Source organism: Ylistrum balloti, unplaced genomic scaffold (assembly GCF_031769215.1).
Source record: "Ylistrum balloti isolate Yb309-2 unplaced genomic scaffold, AGI_CSIRO_Ybal_v1 Utg369680, whole genome shotgun sequence".
Taxonomy (NCBI): Eukaryota; Metazoa; Mollusca; class Bivalvia; order Pectinida; family Pectinidae; genus Ylistrum; species Ylistrum balloti.
The window spans coordinates 1,167,685-1,181,821 of NW_026781921.1; the positions used below are offsets into that span (position 1 = coordinate 1,167,685).

General features: G+C 34.5%; 1 protein-coding gene across 1 annotated transcript; it reads right to left on the reverse strand.

The window, feature by feature from the left end:
• Positions 1 to 5,255: 5,255 nt before the first annotated feature.
• On the reverse strand, positions 5,256 to 8,272 carry LOC132564692 (uncharacterized). Its single transcript, XM_060229328.1, has 3 exons — positions 8,038 to 8,272; positions 7,370 to 7,444; positions 5,256 to 5,734 (listed from the first exon to the last, which is right to left on the reverse strand). Exons 1-3 carry the CDS (start codon positions 8,270 to 8,272, stop codon positions 5,256 to 5,258), a joined length of 789 nt encoding a protein of 262 aa, XP_060085311.1.
• Between the last annotated feature and the right edge of the window lie 5,865 nt (positions 8,273 to 14,137).

A 14,137-nucleotide genomic window follows, 5' to 3' on the forward strand; every position in this document is an offset into this window, starting at 1 on the left:
GGACCATTTTAATTCTTTAAAGACAAATACATTCGCCATCAGTGCAACTGGACGATCTGACAAATCAATCAAACTCACTCTTCTTCAGAATACATACAAGTATATTCACTATTTATGTCGTTTGTATATATTTATTTATTATCATGTGCCAAACCAAATTTATTTTGTGACGAAATGCTCTGTGCATTGGAATGAACTATCATTTCAATTTCTAAATTAATTGATACAAGTCTTATAGGACGTCTCCATGAAACAATATTATTTATTTAGTTTAGTATTTTGCTAGCAAAGCCTAGGTCTTGGATAATGGAACTTTATCTAGATGTATATATAACAATGTAATTTGTGATTTACAGAAGTTGAATTAAAGACACTAGTTTTTAAGCAGTTATTCATTTTTGTAAATATCTGTATTCATCTTTCCAGAATTCAAATCTTTCCCTCGATAATGATCAGGTAAAGAAAACACAATTATTTCAGATTACACCAGAGCGTTTTCAGTGCACACCTTGATACAATTACAATGATTCAGCTCCATGCGGCCGATGTAGTTTAATACAATGTCGATGACTTTTCGACCTAAAATAATTCCACAAAAGATCAACAACCATTTATTCAATGCTAACTTTTTAACATGTTCATAAATTACTGTTGACAAGAAAAATACATCAAACATCAGTATCGAAAACACAGTAGAACTCCAATTTCTGCAGTATTATACTGCTGAGAGAATTGTGCCGGCGCTTACATAAACACTTGAATGGAAATTGCATTCAAAAGGATAAACATCGATACATGGAAGCAGCATTGAATTTCCCGCGTAAATTTCTAAATTTGTGTTATTCAGTACAAAAAGGTATCCTAACCGGAAACCCTTCTGATTATTTATGTGGGTTATTATTCTCATATGGCGAGGTAAAACTGTCCCCACATATGGTAGGGCATTGTTTTCATTGCTGCACGAAGGTAAGTCAGAATCAGGCTGTGTGACGTACGGCCAAAAAATTATAAATTTCTGAGCTGTGTTAATATTACTCCACCTTGAGTATCCCCAATATACAGTGTACACATGTCTGTAACAAACACGGTAGGCCGAAAGATAATTATTTGATTAAATAATCATTAAAATCGAACGTCATTACCACCACAGCGCATGACAGTAAATTTCAAAGACGTCTAATTCAATTATTAATAAAGTACAAAAATACAATGTACAAAGTATCCTCGACATAAAATACCTAATTGGAGGATTACGTAGGGAAAACAAGGTCTATACGAATGTCTCTATTAAATAAGTTGCTTGCGGGTTCAATATCAAATGTATTAAAAAGTCATTAATTTTGGCTCATAAAGTAACTGTTGGAAATCTCTTTTAGACATACTGGACAGTTAAAATGTTGAAATTAGGAATCTTTTCCTCGTAATTCCAATGTCTTAGCATACATGACGTCAGGATAAAACCTCAGAAATGTCACTATGAATTTGTAATCATAACAGATATTATTATTATAGTATGAATCTCAGATATCAGGGCTTTTTACATACTGTTCGTCCTAACCTGGCTCGTATATGTCACCAGCTAACATCGGTTTTTTTTAAAAGCATTACTAACATGGACATCTTTTCACCAAGCTGTATGATAAGCTTGATAATTTCAATTTCTCTATTGTGAATTTTCCATTTTTGGATAGTAACATTCTACATCCCCAACACAAGGTGTTTACATACCACAGTTGATTTTCGTGCAAGAAGTCGTCAACAGACCGACAAACTCGAAACGCATGGTTTCAAAAGATACAGGTTAATTATTATAGTGACCTCATTGAGAAATATTTAGTGTGCAAAATGAAGCTGGATGTACTTGGTGCCCGTTCGTTTGCCTGTTGGTTCCGTTGTTGTATACCTTGTTCTCATTTGAGGCCGTGACATTAGTTACTTTGATTGATCAAGGTTTACGTGGCGGGTGTTGTCGATCAAGCTGAAGACGCTTACTCTTCCGGGACTCTTCCTGGTCTTATTTCCTTGTATTTGTTAGGGCATCTTTTCTTTCTTTTTTCATATTGACATGTTGGTATTTTGTTGTTTTTGTTCGGGAGATGGAATCTGTTGTCGACAACATAATCCACATAAATAGGCAAGCAAATGCATGATGGACTTATGATTATGACATCATATTACAACGTCTTCATCTTATTGTTACGTCATGAAACAAAACGTCACTTAGTATTTCAATGAGGAATACGTTTATTTTTCCTTTTCTATCCTTTCTCGCATCATTAAGATTACAGATTGGATTACAACGTGTCATTTGTCATAGTAAAACAAATATATTTGAAACAGCTGACAGCTTCAATATTGCAACTAGAATCACTACCCTATCTCAGTAATAGAGAGAGAGAGAGAGAGAGAGAGAGAGAGAGAGAGAGAGAGAGAGAGAGAGAGAGAGAGAGAGAGAGAGAGAGAGAGAGAGGTGCGGAGCTAGTATACAAAAACAATGGGCTACAAAATTAAAAAGGGATTTTGAGGGGTGGGGGTGTGGTAATAGGGAGGTAAATATTTAAGAACAGGATGGATGGAAGGGTGTATTGGCTGGTAGCTGTGATACTGGAAACTTATGCACGACGATCATGTAAGAGACTGGAAACTGATGTAATGATAAATACCAATTCATGAATTCTGTTGTATTTTATCATTGTGTACTGCAGGCGATATATGTTACAATTTACATAAATAAGAGACATTATTCTGTTATTTTTATTGACCTTTTTCAATAATTTCCATTCGATCACATATTTAACAGAAAGCATTTCCCCTTTATTACAAGTTTGGGCTTTATGCTGAACAAGGATTGAGCATTTAGTTTAAGTAAGTTGTGTACAAATATGTTTTTATATACGGAATGACCTGATTGTCAACTTAATCTCGTGTGCTGAAAGGCCATTGACGAATAAATAAAGTCAACTTTATATATTGAAACGTTGTTATTACTGATCTTATCAAAAATGCAAATTTGTTTATTTAAAGAAAAATGTATCAATCAGAGCGGAGAATACTTGTCCTTTGAAAGGTATAGAGAGTTATCGTCCTTGCCAAGTAACGTGATTTTCATGGAAGATAGGCCAAATTTCGTGACGTTTTCTTATGTTGTTCATGATCTCCTATAAATAAACTTCATTACTGCCAGCTAATGATTACTTAGACAGTCTAATAAATCATAAATACAATAACACAAATATAATTAAACCTGCAGCAATATTACGCCGTCAAATCCACTTTCCGACTCGTTAAGTCGTGGTTATTCACCATCAACTTGATAAAAAAGAATATGAATACTTCGACACGGTTTCTTGACTTTGAATAAGATTTTGGAATTGACCACATTAAAAACAACATACAATTGTTTCCTTTCCAGTGTTACAGAGCTTTAATAAAACAATTGTACTTAAAGTAATGTGTATCATTCTAAGGGATTTGCAAAGGTTTAACCAGTTCTCATCTTTAAAATCAGAAGGTTCTCCATTCTTGGTTTTTTTTTTTTTTTTTTTTGCTCTTAAAATTTGACGGTTCCCTCTCTGCTTAAAAAAATCATAACATGCTATTGAACCTTTAGTATTTTTAATAGCTATTCAGTGACCTCCTGTTGTTATCGATAATAATAGTAAGCCTTAGCGCTGCCCAGGAGCCCAACATAAATATAATTACATATACTATTAGGAAAGGACTTCAAAATTTCTCCTTATCTGAAAGTTAGAAATAATAGAAGGCCAGTCTGGGGATTGGGCTGGACATAGAAGACAAGGACCTTCTCCGGAAGTGCAGACACAGTGCAACACTAGATCAGTCTAGAACTGCCCTCACGTCGCCAGAGAATCGACTTTAGTCGATTGGACAATGCCCGGCAAAAGGCAGCATCGCCTTACAATTCTTTCGAACTGAGTGGCGCTTCAATGCCTCCTTTTGACGGAAAGACACGCCCACCATCCTCCCTTTGGTGTACTTCTAATATAGGACTCATAGAGTCGTCTGTATGGGTGTACGCTCATTTGCATACACAGTACACAGTTTCACTTAAAATGCAATGCAACGAATAAAACCAACCTATCGAGAGGTATTCATGCTTAAAACAACAAATTACGTAGCAATAGTTTCGCGAAATAAGTTAAACATGGTGATATTTTGAAGATATTGGGTTCTGGTGTTGCAGATCTGTTTTACATACGTTCAATATACGTTATCTATCCCGTGATACACAATGATATCATGTAAAAACAATTAATCACAATTAGTTAAACGGAGGTAAAGAGCGATATTTAATTTCACAATTTACGTAATGTAATATCCAACATTAGGCCGCTGTCTGATTTCGTTATATATTCTGAAATTGGTGTATTTTGAAATGAACAAATTTGAAACACCGCGAATAAGATTTTTCCTGTTATATATATAGAAAACAAAAGCGAGATCAATACACGTCTTCTAATAGAAGACAAGTGTGATTTTCCTGACACGCATGGGATGTCACACGAACAAAGCTACCTGAAGTAGTGTTCTGTTAATCCCTTTTTCTTAATCTCTTTTATGTATGTGACTGTGCTGTGTGCGTTACGGAGTTTTTATACACAATTGGAGATCCTTGTGCACGCGGGATGGCCGTGTCCTTATATTTTGGTTTTTGTTAAGGAATTTCCGTTATATTCTACGCATCAGGTTAAACTATATGAGATGAGCGATTCCAACAGTGCCCGTCTTCAAATACGTTTGTCTATTTTTTATTAACTGCTGTAAATTGCATTTGTATTGAGAGAGAGAGAGAGAGAGAGAGAGAGAGAGAGAGAGAGAGAGAGAGAGAGAGAGAGAGAGAGAGAGAGAGAGAGAGAGAGAGAGAGAGAGAGAGAGAGAGAGAGAGAGAGGGAGAGAGAGAGAGAGAGAGAGAGAGAGAGAGAGAGAGAGAGAATCATGTGTGTGTGTAATTTCGTGTAAATCAGTCTCTCCTAACTGTACAACACTAGTATAAGTTACACTGTATAATTTTCAATGCCTTAGATCTATTATATATTTCATCACATCCCGTGTCTTATCCCACTTACCCAATGACTGTAACATCGGAGAAAATGTGCTCAATCTCTTAATGTGATCCGTCTGAAATATTTCTGTCTTCAATCTTCAATCTTTATTTCATTTGCAAACAGAAATATTTTACAACGGTAATCTGATGATTACATTTTATCCATGCCTTGACACGACATGATGGCTCTTCATTTCAAGCATACGACACAAGGAAGAAATTTTCCTTCCTCGTACGGAGGACAAGGCAATGACCCGCATCTTGCTTTGACACCATAAAACAGTTTACCATTTTCGTCGACCCCGCCTTTAGATATTTGAGGATCCTGATCAACACATACATACTGTGACGACGCCTTGTGGATATGAGCTCCAGCGGCCAGATTGCCATGGAATGCCTTAGTCCATCCCGGATAGCACTCGATCCGACCTGGTATCATGAGCGAGGCGGTGTACTGATTTCCAATACAAACGACGCACGGTACATCATCACTCAAAACAGATGTTCCAAAGAGACGACCTGGCGACTGATATTCAGCCCCAAACATATAGCCAATGGCAGAAGTTGTGTAAGAAAAATCCTTATGGGGTCCCCATACAGGCTCATTTGGCATGCAGACGTAGTCCGAGGCTGCTCCTGTGTGTCCATAGAACGAGCCACCGGCATACCCTATAACAACAGATTATAGAATTTTACCTTCCACACAGAAGATATCAACAATTAATAATTCAATAAACAAATAATCATATATAAAGTACTACCAAAGAAAATTTAATTGCGGCATGCATTCGTGGTAATCTATTCTTGAACGTGCAGGTTGATGAAAAAATTGGGGAAACTTTACGGCTGTGTTAATGATCTGATTGGGAAATATATACACCGATAGAGCGATCGACAAATAAAATCGTTTAACTAGAACACCTCGTCCAGTTTCCTTTACACCTCTTCAAGCGTCTTCAAGAGAATTTTTTCATATGCTTGTTCATATTCTGTTTTAGTTTCATCGAATTTAAATCTTGATTAAGACTCATTTGATATGTCTGTATTTTGTCTTAGTTTCATCGAATTTATGTCTTGATTAAGACTCATTTGATATGCTTGTATTTTGTCCTAGTTTCAAAGAATTTCAGTCTTAATTGAGACTCATATGATATGTCTGTATTTTGTCCTAGTTTCATCGAATTTATGTCTTAATTTGTTTGATATGTTTGTATTTTCTTTGTTGCTATTGTTTTTGAATAACAAAACAAAAAGAAGTTCAGACAGAGATAGCAGGAAACCGCATTAAACTCAAACAATTTTTGTGGCTTTTGTTAATGTGTGACTTAAAAAGTACCTCGAGTGCACGTGATCTGAACGGATATCACCATGGCGACCTGACAAGAGGATGATTGTATCAAATCACTTGTCTGGCATATACATATCACTTTTTGTTTGCGAGTTAAAGTTATATTATCAAACGATTCTACAAACCACAAATTATTTCATAAACTGATATCAAAGTCCTTTTCCAAATTGCATTAATCAGCGAGGTTTACTTTAAGCTGTATGCCACGTTTTAATTCATTCAAATAGAGATCATTTGATTTATTGTTTAAGGAATGTATTGATTTAAGTGGTTATGGGGTTAGTGCATCGTCCATTCTAGATTTACATACTCATAAATGCTTAATAGGTTTCAACATTTAGGTCAATAGCTTCACTGACGAAACTGACGAAGGACAAAACACTTGTATGATATAGTTTATTCATCTAAATTTGAATTAAAAGGTGACATGCACTTGACCGTCTTTTTGTATACTATTTATCAAGATTTTCAATAATCCATCTCATCCTTTCATCCAACTATTCCAAATTCAAGATGCCTAGAACCACCATTTTCATAATAATCTCTTTTATAGTAAATTATACTGATATGAGTACATTTTGGATAATATTTAATGATATGTTATGCATAGTACTTTTATTCATATTCAGAAGAGGATTTTTAAAAAATGAGATCATATGTGTTATTTACAGTAAAGGTTGCTATTTTCTATGTGATATTTTTATTACTATTTTAGAGGATGGAATAAAATTCTTAACTTTCGAAGTAATTTCATTTTAGTTGATTTTGAGGACTTTTTAATCAATGGTTTAATTTGTCCACGAATTGATAAGAATAATTAAAAGTAGTGTTAAGCTATATCTATGTACAGAATTGAGTGTCAACTAAATGAGTGGTGATTTTTGAAAACCACGAAAATTGATTCCCGCGAAATCATACAAAATAAAACCCGTAACAGTATCTATAAGTTTTCGTACCTGTATAGACAATAGACGTTTGGTTTACTGGGCAGTCAGTTCTTCCCCATCTTGTAAATACGGCTCCTTTGTTATCTGTGGATTGCAAATAATGTCTCATAATAGTGCTTAAAGTCAGCACCGAAAATTAGGACCAGGGTGCAAATAATCGGGGATTGAATTTGAACGCTGTTATATACTCCGCCAGTCACTAAATATCATATCGTGTTCACTGCTAGTGACAATCTTCTGGGGAAAAAATAGATAAACATTTAAATGTCTGGTAAAAAGTCTGAGAGGGGAGTAGTAATCTAAAATGATATGCGCTAGGGAAAATCTTCTATATACAGCATCATTTATTATCATTTCTGAAACAAAAATTGATAAGTCAATCTGACGTACACAGTGATCTAAATTTATATATGATGAGACATGGAGCGATCATATCAAATTATATATTATGTCACACAAAGGGATCTAAACTTATATATGATGAGACTTTGAGTGATTATATAACATTATATATCATGACATACAAAATAATAATCTAAACTTATAGATGGCGCTACCTGACACACATTGAGATTTAACAATAAACTTTATACATATATCAAATATAAACCGTGTAGACAAAATTATCACACTTTTGTCTTTATGAACGAAAATGTCAAGTAAGAATACAATATTACCTTTTGATAGAACATCCACTCTTGTTTCCATCTGCGTTTCAGAATGCTTGATCGCATCCTTACATATTCCAATTAGATCCGTTCTATAACGATCCAGACTGTCAGTTACATAAGTATCTAGAATTGGTCTGATGTTTTGTAGTACTTTTTGTTCTATTAAAGCATCTTTTACGTCGAATCGTTCAATATACTGAGAGTAAACCGAACCGAAAAAGAAAATAAAGAGTTTCAACATGTTCTTTTGTTTAGGTTAAAAACAATATTTTACTTTGCTTGTCAATAGATGATAATGACGATTGAAGCACAACCCGGTCCAGGTCGATCATATAGAATAGTGTACTGGTTTTATCCTTAAGCCTGTATCATGTAACCATCTAATTGTTCGTGAAAAGTGGGAATATCCGTTCTAGATTTTTTTTGTCGAATGTGTCACGTATATCATTATTAATTACGTGTAATGATATTGTAGCACAGACAACAATACAGTTGTTTAAATGACGATGAATTTGAAATATCGTTCAAAGAGCGCTCGTTAGAGACCAATCAGTCAACAAGGAAGTACTCTAAGGTTAAAATCGCAAGGACTTACGAAGATTAAGTTACAACTTAATGGCAATTCAACCTTTGCTCTGGTGATGACTGTTTTAAAGGACATATTTTATGAATTGAAATAATGTATTGCTTCACTACTTTGTTTCGCTTCAGGCGCCATAATATGTTACGAAACGTTCATTATTTCTCATTTCATTTAATTCTGATCTTGATTAACATCCTTTGATATTTTCGGACTAATCGTCTTTAGAACAAAGCCGCTTATCTCGATATTACCTTCAACAAGAAGTCGCTAATAGACACATACTCGTAACATAGGGTTTCCAAAGATGCAGGTTAAAGAAACTTATGGGGAAGTTGTATGGTCGCTACACTGATCTCATTGATAAATATTTCATTGTGGAATTAAAACTGGGCGTGTTTGACATTATTCAGTTGGATTGACTAAGGTTTACAAAACGGGTGTCGTCGATGAAGCAGAAGACGCTGATTCTTCCGGAAGTTATTTTAGTTCGTGAAAAGTTTTATCTAAGTTAAGTTATTTAACTGTTTACAAATTGCCGAAAAACAGTGGTTTATGCGATATTGATCATTCTCACATTCTCAGTGAATTGGCCATTGAGAGAGAGAGAGAGAGAGAGAGAGAGAGAGAGAGAGAGAGAGAGAGAGAGAGAGAGAGAGAGAGAGAGAGAGAGAGAGAGAGAGAGAGAGAGAGAGAGAGAGAGAGAGAGAGAGAGAGAGAGAGAGAGAGAGAGAGAGAGAGAGAGTCATATATACAATGAGAGACAGACAGACAGTCTGACAGTCTGACTGTCTGACCTGACAGACAGACAGACAGACAGAGAAAAGTGGAGAATTACCCTTATTCATGATAAAACACAGGTCTATGAGTAAGTCTCGTGAGTAAGTCGTTATGTGATGAATTCGAAATAAAATTATTTCTCGATCATATATCACGGTCAAGTGTATATGCTTTTATCTCGAATAATGCATAGTATTCATGTTTTCTATTACTAATATCACTGACTGTATAGCGTATTATACAACTATCGTATTATTCAGTTATACAATGAACATAAGCCTGAATTAAAAACATGTGTCATGGTCGTTATAACAGCCAAATATTGCTGATTAAATCAGAAAGGGTGACTCGCACCTCTCGACAATAACAAGTTAACAATTAAAATTCTACCTTAATGCACTAAAGCTGAACTGGGCAAAACAAAATGGCGATTACCATTATGTTGACAAATAGCGCTAATGGCAACGACACGTGGTTTCTCACCGACATTTGTTAAGATTTTACTTGTTAAAAATTATTATAATACAGCTCTTCAAAAACTTCATGTAACCGTGATTAGGTATATATCATACTATATGCGTGGTACTATTTTTCTTAGTCAGAGTAGTGTTAATGACGTCATTAAACCTCAAAACTGTCCTTGAATTAACCAAAATATTTAATTAACTCTGAATACCTGCAATGACGCATATAACATAATATCTGTATTTGTGCACTGTCGCATATTTTGGAATCTGATGTATTGAAAACAAAGCATAAATGTCAATATTGGAACTACGTCGTTGGTAGTTTGCAGTAACTGATATGTCAGTTTGTTTTTATGTTTTACAATGTTTTCTTTTTCTGTATTTTATGAGGTGTCAATTCTGTAATATCAACATATATATCACGGTGGGCGATTTTCCGACGTGTTTTATAACATCACCGCTGAAATGAAATACATGAATTACACTGAAAATATAAAGAAGAAGCATTTATAATGATGCTGCTGAGACAATGCTACCGGTGGAACTTTTTTCTGTGTTACAAAGCCTTGCACTTAAATACATACTGCATCCAATATAGTATTAGTGATGTATGTTAATCTGGTGTCTGTTAAATTGGACCTTGGGCCTTAAGAGGAAACCGGGTAACTTGGAAATAACTTATCTACAGCTAATGACAACTGCTTTCGGCTTTGCAGGAATTTCTATCATCTACAAAGGCACATTCAAATAAGCTTAAACAGGAAAAGGTTGCGAGGGTGAAAATTTCTGGGCGTTGTTAATGCTACTCCATTTGAGATCACGTGACCTGTAGGAAGGCATGAATGCTTCTTGACACATTATACAGAAACCGATAGCAACCGCTTATCACGGTTCGATAGGCTCTGGAATTGAGTTTTTGTTGATCGGTCACCAACAAAATATTTATCATGGTTGTATAAGAGTCCTTCCAGAGCTTAAGGACAAGAACACAACAAATATTGTGCAATAGCAATACGGTTGTTTGTTTAAGGCACTCTTCCGGACCTAATTCATATTTACCGTTGACATCACCACGCTGACCTATTGCAAGGATCATTCAAATCGTGTCAACTGCTGCCTGAGAGACGGCGTCACAACTTATGTACTGTTCAACGCGCTTTATACCACCTTCATTTTAATGAATAGGTGTTGATGTTTGTTTACGTGTATTGATGGTTAAGGTGATATTTACTAGAAAGATGTTTATAAAGCAATCTTATAGTGATAAAAATGCAATATCTGTGGCCCACTTTCCAGTCTATATATCTACATAACTTATATATCATCATAGCAAAAGAATCAATAGGATGGAAATCCCGAACGTACCATTACCTTAGATAAACAAAATTTATAAATCAGTTTGATTAATGACAAATGACATCATAGAAACTGAGGTTTGTAAGTAAAAGCGAAAACAAAAAAAAACAAAAAAACAAATTTATTTCAATATGTTTGATTAAATATATAGATTTTTAACATTCTTTTTCTGTGCGATATAAAGCCGGGCTCAATAATTTGCCTGTTGTTTTATACTTTCTCCTCATTTAAAAGCATGACAGTACTGAAAAAAACAAATAATGAATGTCCCGTTCTCAAATGAGAGCAAGATGTAAAACAACGGAATCAACATTCATAGTAAAGAGCATCAAACACGTCCTCTCTTCATATAGCGCCATGAAATAGAATATTTCTCAATGCGATTACTATGACGACAGTAAAACTTCCCCGTAATCATAAACCTGCATCTTTTGAAACCTAGTGTTACGAGTTTGTCCGTCAGTTGACGACTTCTTGCACGAAGATCGTGAATATCCAAACAACTGCGACATGTAAACACCATAGGTTGTGGATGCATGGATGTTGCTATCCAGCAATGGAAAATTTACAATAGGGAAATTTAAATTATCAGGTTTATCATTGAGCTTAGTGGAAATCTGTCCATGTTGATTTCGTTGTAGGAAAATATCGAGATACATGGTTGAGTTTGTCGTGTCTTTGATTTCCAATTCTGGTGGGTATATATAATGGGCAAGGTTATTTTTTATTTCTATAAATATGAAATTAACATATCTGAAAGTGCGATTAACAAAATTTGCCAGTTTTTGTTAAGCTGTTCAATAAATTCAGTCTCGTATAAAAACAAAAAAGTCGGCCAGCAGAGAGGCACAGAAAATTATAGGTATGCCAAGAATCGATCTCGACGACGATTTTTTCAACCAGAATCTCGATCATGTTTTTATGCTTTCGTCTTCCATATATTTCGTCTTTGTCGTATTTTCACTAAATACGCTTCAGTATAGTTCACAACGTTATAGTCATACCACATTTCACCTTTCTTGTAGAAAAAAACTTTCCTATCAATAAAAGGAATGGGAGATGATGATTTACAGGGTGAAAAAATACCTTCTAGAAGAGGGTGTTGAAGATTTATAAAAAACCTCTTTGGAGTTCTTTAAAATCCAATAACTATTTGTTCAAGATCTTGAGTAAACATAATTAAAGTTAGACTGTAAACCGAATTTGATAGTACTAAGAATGGTAGTTAGCAGTTTTGACCAAAAAAATGTATGTTCTCAATGATTTATAAAATATTAGTACTGAAACCACACACTTATTGTTGACACAAAACGTTCCTTTGTGATTGAAGTACTTATATACACATTTACTTGAACAAGTACTTTGACTATGTATCTGTCACAAGCACTGGTACATCCTTGCCTGTTTAGTAGGTGTGCTAATATATCTACAAGACTGTTTTTTATACTTACTCTGAAGGCCGTTACGTAAACATTGAACACTAAAAAATCGTAGTAACCAGACTTCGTGGAACAAGAAATCTTAATTACTCTGTCGTTATTTTCTTATTTAATCTTTCAACTATATAAAAGATATATATATAATTGTATTTACGTCACTATCGTTTTTAAAGGTGTAATGATCGCGTCTAATTGATTTATATTTAAGGTTTTTAACGTCCATCACAAATGATATACAGAAGCGATCCTAATAAAAACTGACGAGTTTGACTATTACACATTGTTGTGCATATGAAGAAGCGCCATGGTGGAAAAATAGGTCACTTTTGATGTCAGTTGTGCACATGAAGTATCAATTATAGAATTACATCTATTTATCTAATATTGTTGATGTTTCCTTAGTTTATCACATAATTGAATAGTAAACACAGACAGCAAGGTGATTTTTCCTTGGAATTATTTATCGTGTTTGTCTGCCAAACTTAATAAATACCATGTATTTCAAAATTGAGTTTCAAAAGATTTTGTTGAATGCATACCCTTTTTCTTTATAACTGTCGACCTATGTCTTCATGTTTTGAAAAACATGTTGAGTTCTGAATAGATGTGCCTTTTTATTTGGCAGGATCCTTTGAATTTCAGTGTTTGTTGACCTATTCGGCTCGTTTTGCACAATTTGTTTGATGTCCTGGTCACCGATTTAATGTAGTATAGCATTTACATATCTGCACTAATGTATCAGGAGCAGATCTCCTGCACCACCTACCAATTCACAATATCTAAAGAACCTTAACTCTTCACAAATAATATTATACTCAACAAATACACACAATTTGTTTAATATGAATTTACATGAAATTAGGATTATCAACGGCATTACAAACATGTATTATATAAACATATATTTTAACCCTGTGTAGCAGTAAATCCTTACACAAAGACTAATCACGATGATATGTTCAATGTTAATATGTGTTAGAATAGATAAGAGTTCCTGGAAGTCTAAAGCGCTTTGAATGTGTATAATGTACATGTATTTATGTGTAAGTATTAATTGAAAATAGCTCATAATTTAATTCGGGTGATGTTACTGTAAGTCGTCATAAGCACGTCCAGCTTCTTATTACATTAGGAAATAGAACATTTCCCAATAATATCAATACGACGACCGTACAACTTTCCCCTAATTTTTATCATCCTGTATCTTTTGCAACCTGTATTACGAGTTTGTAAATAGCTCACATAGAGAGTCCATGATGTTTTGTTACAGCCTTCATTAAACTGTATATCTAACCTCACGTTCATCTGTACGCGGTCAACATCTATTGCAATTTGATCAACAATTCCCAGACTGTCTAGTCATCTTCCATATGTCGACATCATTCATTTAGGAAGCGGAACGGTTACTATCTAAATAGGTGATAATAACGATAGGCATATAGTGTGAAGGAAACCGCCCCCGTTAATTACGTTTGAAAAAAAAT

What these genes read in the sequence shown, in the direction of transcription:
- LOC132564692 (XM_060229328.1), bottom strand. Translation starts at nt 8,272, where the DNA reads ATGTTGAAACTCTTTATTTTCTTTTTCGGTTCGGTTTACTCTCAGTAT. An exon ending in AGTGGATGTTCTATCAAAAG is followed by an intron (nt 7,445 to 8,037) that starts GTAATATTGTAT and finishes TGCAATCCACAG; the next exon opens with ATAACAAAGGAGCCGTATTT. An exon ending in AACGTCTATTGTCTATACAG is followed by an intron (nt 5,735 to 7,369) that starts GTACGAAAACTT and finishes CTGTTGTTATAG; the next exon opens with GGTATGCCGGTGGCTCGTTC.